Source organism: Brachypodium distachyon, chromosome 2 (assembly GCF_000005505.3).
Source record: "Brachypodium distachyon strain Bd21 chromosome 2, Brachypodium_distachyon_v3.0, whole genome shotgun sequence".
Taxonomy (NCBI): Eukaryota; Viridiplantae; Streptophyta; class Magnoliopsida; order Poales; family Poaceae; genus Brachypodium; species Brachypodium distachyon.
In genome coordinates this window covers 16,860,231-16,881,760 of record NC_016132.3, presented here as the reverse complement: position 1 = coordinate 16,881,760, position 21,530 = coordinate 16,860,231, and the positions used below count along the sequence as shown (strand labels likewise).

Below are 21,530 nucleotides of genomic sequence, written 5' to 3'. Positions count from 1 at the left end.
GTAACCTCAGTGCTCCTTGGTATTTTGAAGAACTCTGCCTTTTGAAGACCCAACTCAAAAAGAAATCCCGCTAGCAGTTTGAGCTACTTATACTATCAGGATCATGAGGAAAAAGTCTTTCTATAACTAGCTGCATTGCGAGCCTTACAGATTGCCCAAATCATGAGGAAAAGTCTTTCTTTACACACAATGCTACCAGCCGTCTGTGCTTCCCTTTTAAACGCATTTACCCAGATGCACTCACACCTCCAGCTGGAAAGCACATCTAATAATACTCCAAGCAATCTCCTTCGCACTACAGAAAATGCGTTTCTCATTCCCTTTCCAACCCCTTTCAACCAGGTTGTCCCTAGTTAAAATACTATTCCTAAACAGCAGCAATAAAAACACCTTGATTTTTAGACAGATATTCTTTATGCAGAGAAACAGAGAGGCCAAGAGGCCAGGACTACTTGTTACTGGGCAAACCTCGAAAAATAAATTGATTGCTGGACAAACAACAAAAGGTACCAGCATTCTCACACACACACTAATTTTGTGAAAATTCAGTTCAAATTCCTTTTGCACAAAACACCGCATAAACGGATATAAACCAGAAAGATGGCCCTCAAGCAAGTGTTGTTTTCATTGGAAGTTAGATGCAACCAGCATCCATAGTGTTTCTACATTCATCCAGAACATGACAGAGAAGCTGAACCTACAAACTTAATGGTGGATGCAGCCACTTACTGCCTCAATAGAATTCGACAAAACAAACAACATAAATTAAACTCAGTTCAGCAAACAGTGAACTATTTCGGCTAGGAGCCGCCTGTTAATGAATTTCACTTAGGCAAAAGCTTAACCCAGGATCTACATTCTAGGGATCTAAATTCTAGCATGCACATAAGCCAAATTAAATAACGACTCTGCAATCACTGTCCGGCTGTCCACTTTTCATTATCCAAATTCTGTATCTTGTCATCAGGCAGCCTCGAATCCAATGTCTGCCACAATATAAATACTTCTCGGCTTATTATAGATAGGCAAACAATTTATAAAGAAAACAGCTCTTTGCAGAGACTTACCGTGCTTGCAAGGGTTTCTGACAGCCGGTTGATTTCTTCAGGGATCTCTGAATTTGTGTTCCTTGCCAAGCATGTTCCATGAGTGAACCGTTTGTCCAGTGCATCATTCTCATTCAACGTCGGCAAGACCTCTGTTTTTGAATATAGGAGGCTGTGATGGCTTACACCCGCTATTCCTTGTTGCTCCAGAAACTCTATGTGCTTGCTCAACGATTCATCCCTTGGATGCAACACAGGCAAACAAACTAGTAAGCGAAGGACATAGAATTGGCAGAAATTGTTGCTATCAGGGGTCAAGCAGCTCGCTGAACATTAAATCCCCTTGTAATGAACTAAATCCTTCCGTATATAAAAACGGTTTTGCTATTTCTTAGGCGACTGAGAAATAACTATTTCTCAATCGATAATAACAACCTTTTGATTCAATCACTGAGATTCGTGTAAGATTATTGTAGACCCGATGGATAAGAAAATCTTGATTGGATGGCTACGATTGTTGACTGAGAAATAACTATTTTTTAGACGACTGAGAAATAGACACTCTCATATAAAAATGTCTGTCAGGTTTTTTTCCCTGCTTAAAAAATACTAACAATCTAAACAACTGGAGGAACCTTAATATTTATATGTGCATATTCTGCCTGATTAACACCAGGTAATAACCAGTTCATTTCAAATTTATGTTAATGTGTGGAAAACCGAATGCTAAGAGTGTTGAGATCAACATAATTATTAGACAAAAGCAAATGTCTTACAAGACAAGCTGCTGTCCATGCTCTTCTTGCAATTGTTTATGCGTAATGGAAACATCGAAACCTTGTTCTGGCAGACTAAGAAGCTCTTCAATTTCCTGAAGGTGCGCATGTGAATTAGCCATAATATCTAGCAGGACATCCAGCAAAAATTTGACAAGAAACGGTACGGGGATATGTACACTCTGGCTGAAGTAACGTGTCTGTTCTTTCTGCTCCGTGGCTGTCCTAAACAAACCCCCCTTGAGGACCTTAAAAAATGTATCATGCGATTAAAGGAAGTGGAAACATGGAACTTAAAACTAGAGCCTAGAGGGCGTCATATGCAAAAATTGTTTCAAAATTATCATGCGAGTAGATCGTATTTGAACCTGAATTTTATATATCGTCTCTTCAACGGTTCCAGATCTCATCAAGCGGTATACAATCACATCTTTGGTCTGTCCAATTCGATAAACATGATCAACACTCTGATTGTCCGTACTGTAAAAAAGAAGATTGTGTCATGGAATAGAAAACTTGCAGTGACAAGCAATCTATAATGCAAAAAAAAAAAAAACTCGATCAGGATGTATCAATGTTCTGGTACCTTGGATTCCAAGCAGGATCAACTACTACGACACGAGCTGCCTTGGTGAGTGTAAATCCAAGACCACTGACTTTTGTGGTCAGTAAAAATATTTGATTTCCTGGACCCTCTTGAAAATCCTGGAGATGCAAATGCATTGTACATAAGTAACATAGCACATATAATTGAGTTCATAGCAAACCACAACATAAAATAAAAAAGGAAGCACAAATTGTAACCTTCACAATCCTATCCCTCTCAGAAATCTTGGTGTCACCATCAATGCGCAAAAACTTGTAGCCCTCTAAGAATATAGCTTCCTGTTTCAATAATCGAATTAATGTGTTCCAACTCAGAAAATGTGTTTTGACCGTAGTTTGGCCGAAACACATAGAAAGTCAGTAAGCGGCCACATTTCAAACTGTTTATTTGAAAAAAAAACTCGACCTGCAAAGGGGTAAGCCACCTCCCAGGCTTTTGCATTAAGAAGAAGACCTTCTCACACAGGTCGAGAAACCCACGAACCCCTGCCCCACACCATACACAGTGGCACCGAAACCCGTGTGAGAGCGGGCGGGCCGTAGGTCTGTGCTTAAGGCGTGGGCAGACGAGGGGATTTTTTAACCCAAGCCTGAAATTCGCTCCCACTGGGAGTCGAACTCAGGACCTGAGGAGTGCTACTAGAGTTGTTCCCTTAACCATTACGCCAAGGGCTCGTTCGTAGCTGTTTATTTATTATCTAGGACTCTCCCAGTGCTCCTCTGTGGCATCATCTCTTAGTCGCGATTTTTTTTAAATAATATAATTTTTTAATCATTTTAAAAAATAATACGCGTTTTTCAAAATTTTCAAAAATAATGCGGCCTCGGCCTGGGCGAGGCTGATTGGGCCCAGTCGGCCTGGCCCAGGCCGATTAGGCCCAGTCGGGCTGGACTGGGCCTCGACCAGCCCGACTGCATGCCGCCTCCTCAGCCCGTGGGGCCCCCACGAGGCAGTCGGCCTGGCCCAGACCGACTGACGTCCAGTTGGCTTAGCCCAGGACGACTGGCCAGTCGGTTTCGGCCAGGCCGACTGGATTCAGTCAGTTTGGGCCAGACCAATTCGAAGTAATTAGGCCCATTTTTTGTTTCGGATTCTTGTGGTCTTTTGAACTAGAAGACTCGACAACTTGGATAAAAGTAACATGCCGAATCCGATTGGAAGAAATTAGGCTTCGCCGCTAGTTCGTTGCATGATCAACGCATACACGGCCGAGGCCCATTTTTTGTCTCGAATCCTTGCGGTTTTTTGAACTAAAAGACTTGACAACTTGGATAAAGAGTAACATACATCGATAATTTGTTGGACAATTTTTGTGTCGAATCTTTGCGGTTTGTTTGAACCGAAAGACTTGACATTTGGATAAATTTGGATAAATTAACATACATCGATAATGTGCTGGTTACGGAACCAAGTCACGACTAAATTAACATACATTGGTAATACGCAATTGGACATAATTAAACATAGCAAATACATTTGAAACACAAGCACTACTGAGTCCACTTAGGCCATTTTCCGCTCATATCGCCACGTTCTTTTGCAGCCTTTGCCACGGCGGCCCTTTCTCTTTACCTCTCCCTTTCTGCCTCACGAGCATCCTTGCGCCTTCGTTCCTCCTCTTGCATCTCAAGCGCTTTCTCCCTGTTTTTCCTTAGTGCTTCGTCAATCCAACGACGTTGTTCCTCCCTATGCTCTTTCATCTCTCTCTCTTGCTCCTCTTTCTCCTGGGCTGCAGCTTTTTCCGCACGCTCCTCCGCGTGGAAACGCTGCCATGCATTTCGGGACCTTGTTTTGATCTCTTCCACCGCCCAATCCGGCATCTCCATGTCAATCCAATGATACCACATGCATAGGGGCGGAGGAGACTACAAAAAAGCCTACTGTTACAAATCTGATATGACACAAAAAAGATGTTTCAGAACACCTAAATGTGCTTACCGAAGGCTTGTCGTACGGCGAAACCGGGACAGGTGGTTCATACTCATAGTTCGCGCACATGAAAAACCTCATGCCCAGCTTATCTGCAAAATCTTTCACCCCCTTCACCTTGCATAGATTGCCGCACCAACACCTGAGATGTTCCACCCCCCGAGGCAACATCGCATCTTTCATCCTACTCGGCGTCTCGCCCTGGTCGGAGCAAGGCAAACTCATTGGGGAACACTGGAATATTGGAAAAAACAGTAGTGAGAAGGATGCTTGGATGACTACCGGAGATGAGGTATTTATAGGCTCTCAAACTCATTCTCCCGCCTGGTTTTCCCGCCACTGTTTCCCGCCTCGTTTTCCCGCCAGCGTTTCCCGCCTTTTTTCCCGCCACCGTTTCCCGTCTATTTGTATCTTCTGTAACTATAAAAGACTGTCCATGGTATTGAAGTGTAGCCTCACCATTTCGTCTGGGAAGATGTCGTCCGGTTTCCCAGATGATCGTAGATTTTGGTCAGGTATGTCCCGAGAGCTATTGTGGTTAGCCGGTGATTTTAAGGTAGACAATATGATAGTTCCATGGGACGAACTCATTAGTAGTGACACCCTACTAACTGAGCCGGACCACCAATTATATAGGTGCAATTTCCCATTGAGAACTTCTGCAGAGATACGACAAGAACTGCTAAGGTTGCACGAAAGGTGGAAGAAGCACAGTGAAGGTAAGAGTGAGTCATACCTACAATGGGCTAGAAAACATCCATTGTTATGGGTTGAAGAGGAGGAATCCGATGAAGATATCTTCATGCCAAGCAAAACGGGTAAGAGTTCTTCATCGTCCAAGGGGAAGAGTATTGCACCATCGAAGCGAAAGAGCACATCATCGTCCAAGGGGAAGAGTACATCATCATCCGATGAAGACATCTTCATGCCAAGCAAAACGGGTAAGAGTTCTTCATCGTCCAAGGGGAAGAGTACTGCACCGTCGAAGGGGAAGATCACATCATCGTCCAAGGGCAAGAGCACTTCATCTTCGTAGGGCTAGAGTTAGGTTATCTTATTTTAAGTTGTCGATTTTAATTTCAGTCTTTCTATTGCATATGTATTTCAGTCCTGCCGTTTTTTATATGCAAATGTAACTTGAATAAGAATTCGAAAAATAGTAACATGTCTCTCTCATACATAGGTAGAAATATGTCTCATACATAGATAGAAATATGTCTCATACATAGGTAGAAATATGTCTCATACATAGGACCTACATGCAAATATCAGGCACGGCGTCTGGGACGGCGTTCCGGGGGTGCCTGTGGCGTGGTCTAGCCATACCTATGAGGTGGCCGAACGTTGCGCGGAGGAATCACGGACCCATCCTCATGATACTGTGTATCCTCCTGTGTGGGGTCTGGTGGTGGAGTACTGAACATCCAGCTGTGTTGGACAGAATAGTCCTCTCCTTGAGCGTGATCCTGCTCACTACCCCACGAGGGTTCGGACAACGACGACTGATGCCCGTAGGCTCCTGCATGTGGGAAAGTACTTAGCATTAGAATTGTGTAGCAGTTATGGTAATGAACACAATAGATAGAAATATACATACCCTGTGGCTGGGTCTATGGACGAAACTCGAAGTTCATCCTGGGACTCTGCTGGTGCTGCCTCGCCGAACCTCCAGCCTGAAAAGAGGGGGGCTGCTGCTGCCACGCCGAACCTCCAGCCTCAAAAGAGGGCTGCTGCTAGTGCCACTAGTCGAAAGAAGACTGCGGCTGGTGCCACGACGAACCTCCGGCCTGCTCAGGAGGTGGTGGCCTGGGCGTCGACTGCTCGGGTAGACGTGGACGCGGGTGGTGTCGGGGGTGCGGTCCTTCCTGCTGATGTGGCCGCTGCTGGTGCGTGGAGTGACGAGGGGGCCGTACGGACGCCTGGTGGTGAACGACGTCCGAAGTGCGGGTGCACGTGATAGCCGCGTAAACAGAGCGTAGCTTCTCCTCCATTCGTCTAAGCCAGGACTGGTGCGGCTCCCGTGGTAGTAGAAGTGGACCGGTCGAAAGCGAACGTCCATACGCAACGAACTCGGCCTGTAAATCCTGTGTCAACTGAGCCTGCAATTGGCACGAAGAGTATTACATATATATGGCAAAGTACGTAACAAACACATGCATTATGTTAAGAGAAGATACTTACTGCGTGCTGTCTAGAGCCTTAAGTAGACTGGCTAGGGTACATATCTTTAAAACTCGGCTCGGCTATCTCCTGGGGGTGAGAGTGCTGAATGATGCTCAATCGGGTAGCTGTCATGTACCTCTGCAAATATCCATTGAATAGATCGAGATCAAAGGCCTCCAATGGCCAAACCCGTGTCGTCGCAGTCTCCCACTCTGTGACGTACGACTGAACCCTCTGTAGCCACTGAGTCTGGGTCCTGGTACTTCCCTTCCTGGTAAACCTGAGATCGGAATAGAAAGTTGAACAATTAAATTATGGACAATTCTGGACGACAATCATAAATTGCAGAACTACACATACCTGTGGACGATCTGTGGAAGTGGATCCTCCGTTGGTGGAGGAACGACCAACTGGCGTGCCCCAAACTGTCTCATGACCCTCTGCTGGGCCATCTCCTCCACGCAGATGTCAAAGATGATCTTTGATTTTGTCATCCAGTAAGCATAATCTCTCGTTCAGACCGTGAACATCCCGCCAGGGTATCTATCATTGATGGCGTCCTGTGTGTACGGCTCCCAGACAACCGCCTCAGAGTGCAACACGTCGAACTGCTCTTGAATGATGGGTAGCAATTCCTGACCTGATCGTGTGCAAAGCGTCTCTATAAAAAAAAGAAGTTAGCTTCATTCATGGTTTATGTAAACTAATGTATGAATTTCACATTCGACATACCTTGCTACGTGTCCAAATTGTCGCGAAAGTAGGCAGGTCGATGTGTTCTAAGTCAAACAACTCCTGCTCAGGGTTAGGGTGATCACCCGTAACGTCTGATCGGCCGATAGAAAACCTCTCCCACGACCAGAGCTGCAACAATAAAGGACATCCAAGCAGGGCTGACTTGGGCGACGCAAGCTGGCAAGCGTTGCACATACCTCGGTACGTAGCCGCTAAGACGGCCGAACCCCAACTCCTCTGTGTGATGTCGTCACCACAAGTTGCATTCGTGATCTCTGCAATAGGGATGTAGCGTGCGCTAATGGTGGTGACGTGGTTCTCGGTGAACATCACCTTCCCGAGAAGCCACATTATATATGCCTCAAGGCTTCGAGTGATCTGAGGCTCAGTCATTTGGGTCTCTGGATACCCAAACTTCTGAATCTGCATGCAACAAAAACCAAGTGTTAGTAAACCCATGCAAGTATATGAGGTATGCTCTTAGATATATTAACTTAAAACACATCGATCTAACCTGGTAATTGAGCAACCAATCTAGCTTAGGTCCGTGAGCCTCCGAGGTGAGTGGCCCAGCTCCGGCAAGAATATCTTGAAAACGTAGGGCACAAATTAACACATAGTTCCACATAGAGTACAAACTAAAACACAGGGCACAAATTAACACATACCTTGAAAGCGTAGTGCCATACCCTCCTGCCAATCAGCTGGTGCCTGCAACGGTCCTATGGGATCACCCACCAATGGTAGTCCCAGCAGCATCGACACATCCTAGAGAGTAGGAGCCATCTCTCCCCAGCGAAAGTGAAACGTGTGTGTCTCGGGCCTCCATCTATCCACTAAGCAGCTCAGCAGCGAGTGGTCAATTTGTAGCCGTGTAGAGTTGAAACCTCGTCGCTCACCCTCTACCATTTCCGCACGAGTTGCCTCAACAAGTCGTGCGAAAGGTAAAAGGTCAGCCCACTTCAAACTGCATAAATAAAATGGACATGCAAGGGAGCAAGGAATAAATAAATAAAATGTAAATGCAAGGGGTGATTGAACTGGTGGTGTACATGCAAGGGATGCATAAATAAAATGGACATGCAAGGGATGATTGAATAAATATCGCTGAATCCATGCAGGGTGTATCATCCAATTTTCCTTAGGAGTGCGCGTGACAAGAGGCTTGACACTCCCAGGATGCGCCACCAATCGAGCAGCCCGATGCTTACTCTCAATCTCCGGAGATAGCAATGATACTCTCTCCATTTTGTACCTGCAACATTTATAAACATAGTTTAGACATACAAATTAAAGTTAAGCACAGTTAAACCGAGAGTACATATTAAAATATAGTTGAACAAAGCATACAAATTAACACACAGTTCCACACAGAATACAAATTAAAACATAGGGCACAAATTAACACTTAGTTTCACAGAGTACAAAATAAAACTTAGTTCCACATAGAGTACAAATTAAAACATAGAGCACAAATTAACACATAGTTTCACATATAGTATAAATTAAAACATAAAGTACAAATTAACACATAGTTTCACATATGCATGATAAGCCCAGTTTCTTCTCTCCCTCGTCGTCCACGTCTCCCTCTTCCACGGGCAGTAGCTCTACCAGTACCGAAAGTTGGACAATAAGTGTCCCTGTGGCCAAAATGGTTGCATAGAAAACATTGCCGTGACGGTCCTCCGGCTTCAGATTCATCCATATCATTTTGGATGTGCCTGGACGGGCGTCTGCCTGTGCCTGTCCGCAGTAGCCTGGGGTCAGGGATGTACCGCCTTTCACCAGGGGTTCCCTTGTTGAAATTTCCCATTGCACGAAACCCTAGCATCTCACCCGTCCATGTGCTAAGCATAGAGTCTTTCAGGTAATAGGGAGGCACAAATGAGATTGCGTCCATCCCTAGTTGCCCGCAAACAGCAAGTACATGTGAGCAAGGAAGGTGAAGCAACTTTGGTTTGTTGCAGGTGCACTCACACGTTGGCCACGCTTCAATTCCAACCTTCACCTCCTGTGTCTTCAATTCATTTCCAACGCCGAACTTGTCAGTTGGCAAGCGCACCTTAAACCTGTGTTCTTGATTACCGATGGTGACGACAGTATGAGACCTAGCTTTTTCCATCTTCTCATCCATGTACTTTATTATCTTTTCACAGTACGGTGTATTTGGGTTGTTCATGATATGCATTTCAGCTATCTGGCGTCTATCTCTGAAATACTTCACCGTGCCATGGAAAATACTCTCGACGATGGCTGTAAGTGGTAAAGCCCTATTTCCCCTCAGGACATAGTTGTATGTTTTTGCCAGGTTAGTAGTCATGACGCCGTACCTAGCGCCATGTGTGCGTGCAACAAAGACCACCGCTCTAGAGGCTCGTGCTCTATCCACTGCTGAAAGTTTTTAATCTGCCTCCCAACCCTTCTCCTAGTGCCGAGTGGGTCAAACCCTGGCAAGTCACAAAGCCCAACAGGTTCTTCCTCAGATGGTCCTGTTCCAACTGTTGTCTGTGCAGCCACTGCTGCTACATGTGCTGCTAGCGCTGCGTTTCGTGCCGCTGTCCTCTCCCTAACATGTTTCTTCGTGAACTCATCAAGATAACCATGTATCCTAGTGTACTTCCATTGTTGGTTCTGTTTACAGAGTTTCTTGAATAGATTCATAAGTGACTTGTTCCTGAAATGCGAGAAGAAGTTGGCCCCCAAATGCCGCATGCACCAACGACTCTGCATGTCCTGCCATGGAGTCTGTTCATCAGGCCCATGGATTGTTAGTGTTCTTATCGCACTGAGTATGCCTGCATGTCTGTCATGAAGGATGCACACATTCGGCTTATCATGCACAACTGCTCTCTTGAGCCGCTTGAAAAACAAAAACCAACTTTCAGTGTTCTCACCCTCCACGAAAGCAAATGCGAGCAAAACGATTTGATTGTTGCCGTCTTGACCAATGGCGGTCAAGATCTGCCCCCTGTATTTGCCAGTGAGAAAAGTGCCATCTACGCATAACACTGGTCGACAATGATGGAAAGCTTGGACGCATACATCGAAAGTGAAGAACAGTCGTTGCAGCACCCTCACAGTTGGATACTCTGGGTGCAGGAAGTGTTGGATGTCGACATAGGTGCCTAGATTACGGGCTTGCAGTGTATGGAGGAGGCGGACAACAGAGTCGTACGAGTCGAAAAACGAACCAAATCTTTTCTCAAGAGCCCTCTGCTTAGCCCTCCAAGCCTTGCCCTACGAAATGTTGTACTTAAACCTTACCCTGACCTTATGCATGATGGCCTTCACTTTCCATTGCTTTGCTCTCCACTATCTCCGTGTAAAGTAACCGAGCAAGAAGCGTCGACGAGAGGTTACAATGGTCTTGAGGGATACTGGGAATGACACATGTGTGCAACACCCAAGTCACTCACAACCCAATCTGTGTCATACTTAGGAACATAGCCATGCACCCTCCCCGGATAATCTATTTGTTCGCACTCCATTGTAAGATATTTTTGTGAAGAGACTGTTGTTTTGAAAACTCTTTGCGTGGACATTGCCCAAGCAATTATCGCATCCTGCAGATGTTTCTTATCAGGAAATCTGGCACCCTTCGCAATGTTGTTCTGATGATATTGCCATGCAGAGTCGTGCCCATCGTTTACGGTCATAGCTGAAGAGAAGTGCTGATTCCATGATGCAGGAATCGGTACCTCCTCTTCGTCCGACTCATGAGACTCATCGTCATAAGAACTACGACCATCTGTATCTTCATCCTCCATCTGGTTATGCAAGTGACCATCTTCTTCGTCCGCATCTGCCTCGCCAGTGTACTCATCCTCTCCTACTGCCTCGGAGCTCTGGCCTGATTCATAACCACCACCTCCAGCATTCGACACAGAGTTTGCATTGGACAAGTCATAACTTGATTCACCCTCGCCTTCAGCTGGATTGGTCTCATGAGCGACAACCTGGATTAAGGCGACAGGTGTAGTTCCCCTTTTCTCGGAACTTTCTAACCAGCGCACCCACTTTGATGTCCGGTCTATCGGTCTCAAAACTCAGAAAATATTTGAACTTGACTTGGTCCACAATGCTTGCACACGGACGGTGTATGTTTCAGGATTGACCACTAAACATCCTACCAACCATTCCTGCAACTGACTAAACGTCCATGTTTGAGGGGCCGTTAGATCCAACTCCACATACTTAAACTGACTCAGATCAGCTCCGTGCTTGGTTGTTAAGACAGTACCGGAACCGTAGTAAGAAACAAACTTCACTACACCGGACATCTCTGATGCCTAAAAAATGTTTAGACGCGTCAAATACTAAGCAGTACGGCATATAAAAAATATTATGACACGTCAAATACTAAGCAGTACGGCATATAAAAAATATTATGACGCATCAAATACTAAGCAGTACGGCATATTAAAAATATTAATACGTGTCAAATACTAAACAGTACGGCATATTAGATATTAGCGTCAAATACTAAACAGTGCGGCATAAATAAAATCTAGCCTAATCAAAACATATTACTGCTGGCCATACTATTTGGACGCGTCAAATACTAAGCAGTACGACAGATTTAAAATATTAATAGGTGTCAAATACTAAACAATATGGCATAAAAAAAAATCTCGTCTATCAAAACATATTACTACCGGCCATAATATTTAGACGCATCAAATACTAAGCAGTACGACATTAACTGTTGTCCAAAATAATGAGCACTATCAAACGCTAAAACATACTCACATGTCCTCATAAACATACACACGTATCCTCATAAACACATACACACGTATCCTCATAAACATATACATTATAGGATAAATACGTGAGAGATTAGGATTTACCCTTGAAGCGTGTGAACCCCAACCTCGAGCAGCCTCACATTCACCGGATGAGCACCACCACCACCTCCAAACTCGTCCAAACCACCACCATTGCCCCAACTTAGCAACACGAAATTAGCTCTATATGATCTATGAAAACAGTAGATCAAGGTGTCATTGGGTGCTAAATAGCAAGGGGATGTAGTTTTGTGGGTTAAACGGGAACAAAACTCTCTAATTTTGGCTAGAAAATGGAGGCATTTTGGAGGAGGAAGAAGAGAAGAGGAAGAACAGCAGGAACGGGCGAGCTGGGCTGCTCGGGCTCGGCCTGGGGAGGAAGAAGGGAAGGAATAAAAAGAAAAAGGGAAAGAAAGGAGGGCCCGCCCGCGGTCGGCTCCAGTCGACCCAGGCGAAGCCGAAAGGCCAGTCGGCCTGGCCCAATCCGACTGGGGCGCCAGTCGGGCAGCCCGGGAACTGTCCGTCTGCAGTCGGCCTGGGCGAGCCCAAGCTGACTGGGCCCAATCGGCCTCGCCCAGGCCGAGGCCACATTATTTTTGAAATTTTTGAAAAACGCGTATTATTTTTGAAAAGGATTAAAAAAATCGTATTATTTTAAAAAAATTAGCCTCTTAGTCACCTATGTCAGCTTTTTGTCTATGTGACACATTGCTAACGAGGAAAGATGATGAAACCGTCTCTTCACGCAAACAAAAAAAAATCATTATATCTCGTTTTCACAACACTAATAGACAATGCATTGGGAAATTTCCCTAAAAAACGCATTGAGGAAGTTATACCTTAACATCCTTCAGTAAGAGAAATCACTTAGGGCCTGTTCATTTGACCCCAATCCCCACTAATCCAAGGGGAATGACATGGATTGAGAGGGATTGTAGTTCATTTCCCCCTCAATCCAAAGGGATTGGCTCCAGACCGAACAAGGCCTTAAGGGACAACGCATTTGGAGAGGCCTAATAAACATCAACAAAAATGGAACTTTACACTTGGATGACAGCAGTAGATAAAAGTTGCAAAAAGCCACCAATCATGCAACTCGTGTTATCAAACAATTTTTCTTTCAAGTAATTCTACTTCACGATACAGGACCTGAATGTGATCTGTCTCTTCTATTGTTGAAAAATGTGTAAGACTCCATGTAACTTTATTTTGTGCATACATTTTCACTTCATTATATTTCTGAAGAAGAACTTCCATTTACTACACTAAGAGAGTTCATCACAAAAATAAGGCAATGCATTACAGCGCAAGCAAGAATTGATACGACAAGAACAGCTGAATCGGGTTTAGCATTTTACGAGTCTGAGAAAAAATCAGCACATTGTGTCCCTCTTCAAGAAGATTCCGCTGCAACATTATACATGAATTAACCAATTGAATTTACAATAGAAAATTACAATGTACATTACTAACAACAAACATGGGCATGCATCAAAGAACGCTTACCAACAAGGACAAGATAAAAGAAAACTTGCATGAGACTTCCTGACCTACTTGCACCACATCATCATCTTGAGCCATATCAGCAAGGTTCAGTGCCATTTTTTCGACCATCTCCATATCCTGGCTACTGGACACTTCGCCCATCTCTTCCATTCCTTCCAAGATATCCTCAGCAGACCTTTTAGTCAATATCTGTGGGTGATCACATATTTTCTTCAATACCTGTTGAAAAAAAAAACATGAAGCTGACAGAATTGCACCCAAGAAAAGATAAATTAAGGCCATAAAGTTAGCAAATGCCTCCTCCCATAGGAAACATACCCCATCCATTTCATTTTGTGAGGTACTTTGGTCTAGGTCGGAGACTAAGAAACAATTAATAGCAAGGGAGAACCAAGCTCTGCTCGGGTGGACAGCTCAGCGAGGTATGCTGGCTGCCCACCAGGGTTTGACCTCCGAAGGTCGCATTCTGGTGTCTCACCTTGCGAAAATTAATATATGTATCTATATACTGTCAGGTTGCAATCGCGCAACTTGCAGTTTAAATTTAAAAAGTGCAAGGGAAATTTATCATAGTAGGAATAAGAGGGAACAAATAGTATGCATGTTTAACGATAGATGACAACGATAGACAAGATGGGTGCAAAGAAAGGGCTTTGAGGCTTAAGCTTACTGTGATTGCATTCAAGTATGATGTTCCTGATAATAACTGACAACAATTCAGAAAAGCTTTATACAGTTGCCTCTGCAACCAATTGAAAGACAAGTTGCAAAATCATCATTAGCGAATACTTGAACAGATTCGCATCAATACACCGAAATTTATACCTGGCAATCTGTTAGCTTCAGCCAGATAATTAGCTCGTTCTTCTTAGGGAACTTTTGATCATCTGCCAGACCATTATCAAGGGACACTTCACCTTTCATACGAGGCAGGAAATATGGCTTAATCCGTTCTCTTAGTTCCTGTGAACAGAAGTCAAGCACCAAACAACAAAACACATATTATAACTAATATGGCTGGCTTCAAGTAATAATCCAGAAGGATGAATAAAATTTCTACAACGAATGCAGTTTTTACAATTGCTTTCACATGTCAAATCAGAGATGGAGGTCCTACACTCTACTTAGCTAATATGTGGATACATTGTGTGTAATAAAACTTAGTTGATGTCCAACTGGTAATTTCTCAACCAAATGATAATGAAACAAGAAAACGTAAATATAAAGCTTAAAATTAGTAAATACCAAAATGTGAAAATAAATGCGGAACACACTAAAGTTGATTGACCACAACTTCTTAACAACAGGAAACAGGTCTGGGTATCAGACTGTCTCTTGGACACAAACATAGAAGACGGACAGTTACCTTTGCTACATGTGAGCCTATGTGTTTCGCTCGATTGGTAGCATCCTTGTCATTTCCTCGAATGATGGGCAATTCATACCTTGTTCTGAACCTATCAAAATCCAGAGAAATGAATAACTCTAGATGGTGTAAAGTAAAGGAACGTCACTAATGCAGGAAAACAAGAGAATTAAGTAAATTACTCCTTCTTATCACCCAAGAGTTCTGGGCAACAAAAATGGAAAATAGCCCACATTTCCTACAAGAGTATAGACATGATTACTTGTATTGGTAACAGGAAGACAAAACATATAGGAGCATGTAAAGTAGGTTTTTATGAATATCAGCTAGCTGGTACCTTCAAGTTATTTTGTATAGGTGTTCCACTGATGGCAATCCGATGGACACAAGGTATTTCAAATAAACTTTGGGCTCTTTGTGTCTTGGGGTTCTTGATAAAATGTGCCTCGTCAAGAATAACATAATCCCACAACTTTCCCTCCTCCTCGTCATCAGCACCATCGTAGAAATCTCCCCTTATCAGTTTGTAATTGATCCGGACAATATCATACGTTGTCAATAGGATGCCTCCCTCCTGTAGAAAACAATTAATAGCTGATGCAACTCACTAAAATATCTTGAAATTACAAGCTGGGTATTCTTTTAAATGACGTTTACGTGAAAATGAATCTCTTCACCAATTTAACAGTTAGATAAAAAGCTATGATATGAATGACCAATAAAAGATATTTATGTTAGGAAATCAACCGAACCTGAAAGGCATGTTGAAGCTCATCGTCACGAACATTTAAGTTAGAACCAGAGTAGCTGCAAAAAAAGAGAAAAGGACTCAATTAGCAGCAATGGACATAACTTGACCTGTATGTATCACCTTGAGCAAAAAGGATTATATGTTATCAATATGGAGATCCTACTCGCTGATCTTGTGTTTGAGGCCGACAAGCGAAAGTTCCTTGACCCAATGACTGATAAGTGTCTTCGGGGCAAGAACTAACACCCTCCTAATTAAACCTGAATGAAACAACCCAGCTAGGAAGGCAGAGACCTGCATGATAAAAAATAAGGATGCACGTCTCTCATCAGGATAGTGCACTACTTCAGATTGAAAATATACTTTGGCTGACGGAAACAAGTGTCAATGCAGTTTGCAGATATGGAAACAAGTAAAATTAAACACGTACGCGATAGAAACAAAACAAAGTTTATGCATGTGTCGGATGATAATTGCTTCCAGTCCCATAATGGAGAAACAAAAGATGCAGGCTTTACAATAATTTATGCAGTCTAGCACTCTAACTAGTATAGCAAACATCCACAAAAAATAAACAAAATCCTCCCCGGATCTTTTTCTAAGTAGAAAAATAAAGCCTCCACTGATCTAGAAAGTCTTTTTTACCAGCTTCAGTTCCTACCGGACCCAGTCCTACCCACAGTACGTTGATGCGTGGCATGCACTCGCACATGTGAAAATGAAATAGCGATGAAATAATAATAATATAGTACTGAAATAATAATGTGTTGAGGAAAATTTTAGTGGCATAGGAATGAGATAATCTTTCAATATAATAATACTCAAGTGATATGAAATTGATATGGTAATGAAATTCGATTGATATCAAAATTCTAGGGTCCAGTACTCCGGTACGGTAAAAAAGTTGTGTCTTCCCCTGATCCTTCAGAATACATAAGTAAGCAGAAGACACCCCCGATCCTTCCCAACACTAAGTAGGCCAGGGTGAAAGAGACCCAAGTAATCCTAAGATACAGATTTCCCGCAAAAAATAATAATAATCCTGAGATACAAATTATAAACAGGTCCTGTTATAATCAATCAAAGGACCATCAATTAACTGAAGGAGATTCTGATGAGAATGAACGAATGGGTTAGAGGGAGGGAGGGACCTGCATGGTCTTTCCAAGCCCCATGTCGTCTCCTAAGATGCCTCCGGTTCCTCTGCAATGCAGGAACCAAAGCCAGCCGAGCCCCTCACGCTGATGGGGGTAAAGCATCTTGAATATCCTTGCTGGGAGCCTGTAAGCCTCGCCGCTTCCTGCGGCAGCATCCAACTTGAAGTCCTCCTCCGCATAATCCGTGTCATAGTAGTCGTCGTCTTGTCGTCATCATCATCACAATCCACATCGTCCTCCAGCTGCAGGTCGGAGGCGGCGTCCGGGACCGGGTCCGGGGAGGAGGAAGATGTTGGTTCAGCCCACGATCGCAAGCCGATCAATCGCAAGTATTCCGGCGAGATGGACAAGTACAAAACACCCAACTGATTGATTAGCCAGTACTAGTACTCACGACAAGCCACAGGGAAAACTCGATTGGTTTGGTGGATAGCCAAAGGCTCGTGTCGAGCCTTGCCTTTCTCCTTTTTTTTATTTTCTGGGATTGAGTTACAGGGTGCGGACTACACCCGTATTTATACACGGCCACGAGACCAAACTGAATACGACTAGAAATCTAACTCCTAAACCGACTAGAACCAGAAAAAAACTCTATTCGGATTGATCCTACGCTTACATTCTCCCCCTAAGATCAAAACGAACTTCTACTTGATAACGTCGACGCCGATCTTCTTCCTCATCTCTTGAAATTTCACTCTTCCAAGAGACTTCGTCAATATATCGGCCAACTGCTCATCTGTACTGATATAATCAACATTAAGCTTGCCTTCTTCCACGCATCCTCGTATGTAATGAAATCGGATGTCGATATGTTTACTTCTATCATGAAACATCGGATTCTTACACAGAGATATAGTGGACTTGTTGTCGATCTTCAACTCAAACTTTTCTGGTTCTCGGTTTAGTAGATCAGCAAGCAATCGCTCTAGCCACACTCCCTGGCATGCTGCGGTAGCTGCTGCAATGTATTTAGCTTCACACGAGGATAGAGCCACAACCTTCTGCTTCTGTGACATCCAGCTCACAATATTTCCACCTAGGAAAAACGCCATGCCCGAAGTACTTTTACGGTCATCAACGTCACCGGCCATATCACTGTCACTGTACCCGACTAGTTGTGTCTTCTCCTCTTTCTTCTTTGAGTAAACACACCCATAATTCAGGGTTCCTTTGATGTACCGCAAAATCATCTTCACCGCTGCAAAGTGTTCTGTTGTGGGGTTCCCCATGAATTGACTAACGATCCCAACTGAGTATGCCAAATCTGGCCTTGTATTCACCAAGTATCTCAGACTTCCCACAATACTTCTATATTCGGTACTATCAACAGGATCTGGTTCGCTGTGTTTGCTCAATTTATGCCTTGCTTCCATCGGTGCTGAGGTAGCATTGCACTCTTCCATGCCGCACTTCTCAAGGATTTTCCTTGCATAAGCTTCTTGACACAAAGTTATTGAGTCTCCTCGCTGACATACTTCTATCCCGAGGTAGTAGCTCAACAAACCAAGGTCACTCATCTTGAAAAGATCTAGCATCTGCTTCTTAAATCTTGCAATCTCCCTCTCATCTGCACCCGTGATCAACAGATCATCAACATAGACTCCAACTAGGAGCCGCTCCTTCCCATCACCTCGTTTGTACATAGCATGCTCCAATGGACTCTTCTCAAATCCGAGGGACACCAGTTTAGCGTCCAGCTTGGTGTTCCGTGCCCTCGGTGCTTGCCCGTACAATGCCTTGTGCAGTCGCAACACCTTATGTTCCGCTCCCCCTTCGACGAAACCTGGGGGTTGTTGTACATATACTTCTTCTTGTAGGTCACCATTCAAGAACGCTGATTTCACATCCATATGATGCAGCTTCCAGGATTCTTGAGCAGCCAAAGCAATCAACAACCGTATCGATTCCATCCTTGCGACTAGAGCAAACACTTCCTCAAAATCAACGCCTTGTTGCTGCACATAGCCCTTTGCTACCAAGCGTGCTTTGTGCTTTACCACATTGCCATTGGAGTCTTTCTTCACTTTGAATACCCACTTGAGGCCTATGGGTTTTTGCCCTGCAGGGAGATCAACCAAGCTCCATGTCTTGTTATCTTGGATTGATCCCATCTCCTCCTCCATCGCCTTGCGCCAACTTTCTTCCTTGCTAGCTTCTTCAAACGAGGTTGGTTCTTCGGTACTTAGCAAGCACCTTTCCTTCGCTGTGCGCTTCATCTTGACCGTCTTCGTCTTGCGGATCAACTTCTTTGGAGAAGGGTACAACTCCGATAGAGGTCGAAGTCTTTCAGGCGTCGGTCGTCGAGTCCGCGACCCAGTCTGCACCGGCGATCGTACCATCGTCGATGCCCTTTGAGAGGTTGCTGCCGCGGTAGAAGTTTCAGCGTCTCCGCCGGCTGCTGCATCCTCCCCTTCACTCGCTCCTGCCGCGGCAGAGGGATTTTCTGCCGTCTCTCGCCTCGTGGCAGACGCAGATCTTCCTGCCGCGGTTTCTGCCGCGGCAGAATTTTCTGTCGCGGATACTGCCGCGGTAGAGATTCCTGCCGCTGTTCCTGCCGCGGATCTTGCCGCGGCAGAGGATGAGGCCGGTGATCTACTGAAGCTGAACACCGGTGTAGCGCCGCGGCCCGGCGGCGTTCCTGGTGGATCTCCGCCACCCGCGTCATGGTCGTGGCCTTCTCCATGGTTATGACCTGCATGCTCAGGGACAGGGTAAGATACAACAAACATATCATCCGAATTTTGTTGATTCTCTTCTTTGTTTGAGGACCAATCCCATGCCCTCTCTTCTTCAAAGACGACGTCGCGTGCCACGTGAACTTTTCTTGTTTGTGGATCGTACACACGATAAGCCTTCACACGATAAGCCTTCAAGTGTCCCTTCAAGTCTGCTTCATAACCCATCAAGATCATCGGCTTACTCCGGTCTTCCAGCTTTCCCACATGTCCAGAAACATTCTTCACATGTGCCATGCACCCAAAAGTACGAAGGTGATCGAGCGAAGGTTTTCTTCCACACCAAGCTTCACAGGGTGTCATGCCAATGACACTTTTTGTCGGTGCACGGTTTAGCAAGTATACCGCTGTAGTCACCGCTTCTCCCCAAAACCTCCCTGGCACGCCTTTGCTCTTCATCATGCTTCGAGCCATTGCTACCACGGTTTGGTTCCTTCTTTCAACAACACCGTTTTGCTGCGGTGTGTATGGGGCTGTCAGAAAACGCTTGATGCCATGTTCCTCACAATATGCAGCAAACTCATGTGAGATAAATTCTCCTCCTCGGTCAGTCCGGAAAGCCTTCAACTTGCCTCTGCTTCTACTTCAGCAGCAATCTTGATCTTCTTGAATGCTTGAAACGCTTGATCTTTCGTTTTAAGCAGCACAACCCACATGTACCGACTGTAGTCATCTACCACGAGTAGAAAATAGCGATTACCGGCTGGGGTTGCAGGTGAAACTGGGCCACACAGATCACCGTGAAACAAATCTAGTACCTTCTCTGCCCGGTACTTTGCTTCTCTGGGAAACGGCGCTCGCCGTCGCTTCCCTACTAGGCAGCCATCGCACACTTGTTCAACATGATCCACCGTCGGCATCCCAACCACCATGTCCTTCTGGCCAAGTTGTCGAAGCGAGTGAAAATTCAAGTGCCCGTAGCGAGCGTGCTACCTCCATGCTGGATCATCAAGACCAGCTAACAAACAGATCGGCTCTGTTCTCTCTAGGTCAAGAATATACAAGCGATTCTTTGCCCTCTTGACCTTCATCAGTAGCTTGCGTTGTTGGTCATAGCCCCACAGGTACCCATCCTCTAACACGATTTTACATCCCCTTTCCTCGAGTTGACCAAGACTGATTATATTGCTTTTCAGCTTGGGGATATAATATACGTCGGTTAGTACCTTGTGATCGCCAAATCTTGTCTCGAAAAGAACTGTGCCTCGCCCTTGTATCGCCACCGTGGAACCATCTCCAAAACGCACCGAGCCACCCACGGCTAGGTTAAGCTCTGCGAATTGGGTTTTGTCGCCAGTCATGTGATTGCTAGCGCCCATGTCAAGGTACCACACATTGCCCGCCTTCACTCTTGCTTTATCATGTAGGTAGACTTTCTTTTCAACAAGGGTTATGGACTCAGACTTCTCCTCGATGACTTCCTCTTCACCTTCTTCCATCAGCTCGCACATCTCTACCATCAGCAGCGCCGGATCATCATCTTCTTCCCTGGCCATATATGCTTTCTCTTTCTGTGGCTTTCGGCACTCCGACTTGAAGTGCCCGTATATTCCACAGTTGTGGCACCTAACCTTCTTGCGATCAAACTTTTTCTTGGGAGCCGCACCTTTCTCCTCGGTACCTTGAGGAGCTTTCTTTGCTTGTGCTCGACCTCCTCCTTTAGCTTGATCTCTTCTTCCACTGGACGATGAAGAATCGCCAGTTTTCCTTGCGGCCATAGCAGACCACTGCGCACGGGTCATCATCAGATGCTCGTCATCTTTGTCGTCTCAAAACACCATCCGGAGTCGTTCATCGTGCGCCTTGTAGCGCCCCACCAAGTCCTCCACCGTGAGGGTCTTCAGATCGACACACTGCTCGATTGAGGTTACGATCTGGATATACTTTGGTGATGCCGTGCGTAGGAACCGCCTGACCACGGAGATCTCGGTGAGTGTCTCGCCTAGGTCGCGGATCCCGTTAACGAGCG

General features: G+C 44.9%; 1 protein-coding gene across 1 annotated transcript; it reads right to left on the bottom strand.

The window, feature by feature from the left end:
• Window positions 1-914: 914 nt before the first annotated feature.
• On the bottom strand, window positions 915-18,949 carry LOC100846696 (protein CHROMATIN REMODELING 24). Its single transcript, XM_024458760.1, has 18 exons — window positions 17,671-18,949; window positions 16,821-17,029; window positions 15,833-15,963; window positions 15,671-15,725; window positions 15,256-15,492; window positions 15,101-15,156; window positions 14,919-15,009; window positions 14,378-14,515; window positions 14,223-14,294; window positions 13,553-13,771; window positions 13,391-13,453; window positions 2,627-2,716; window positions 2,409-2,527; window positions 2,191-2,302; window positions 2,002-2,070; window positions 1,823-1,917; window positions 1,068-1,287; window positions 915-986 (listed from the first exon to the last, which is right to left on the bottom strand). The coding sequence occupies exons 1-18, from the start codon at window positions 18,947-18,949 to the stop codon at window positions 915-917; spliced, it is 3,327 nt and encodes a 1,108-aa protein (XP_024314528.1).
• Between the last annotated feature and the right edge of the window lie 2,581 nt (window positions 18,950-21,530).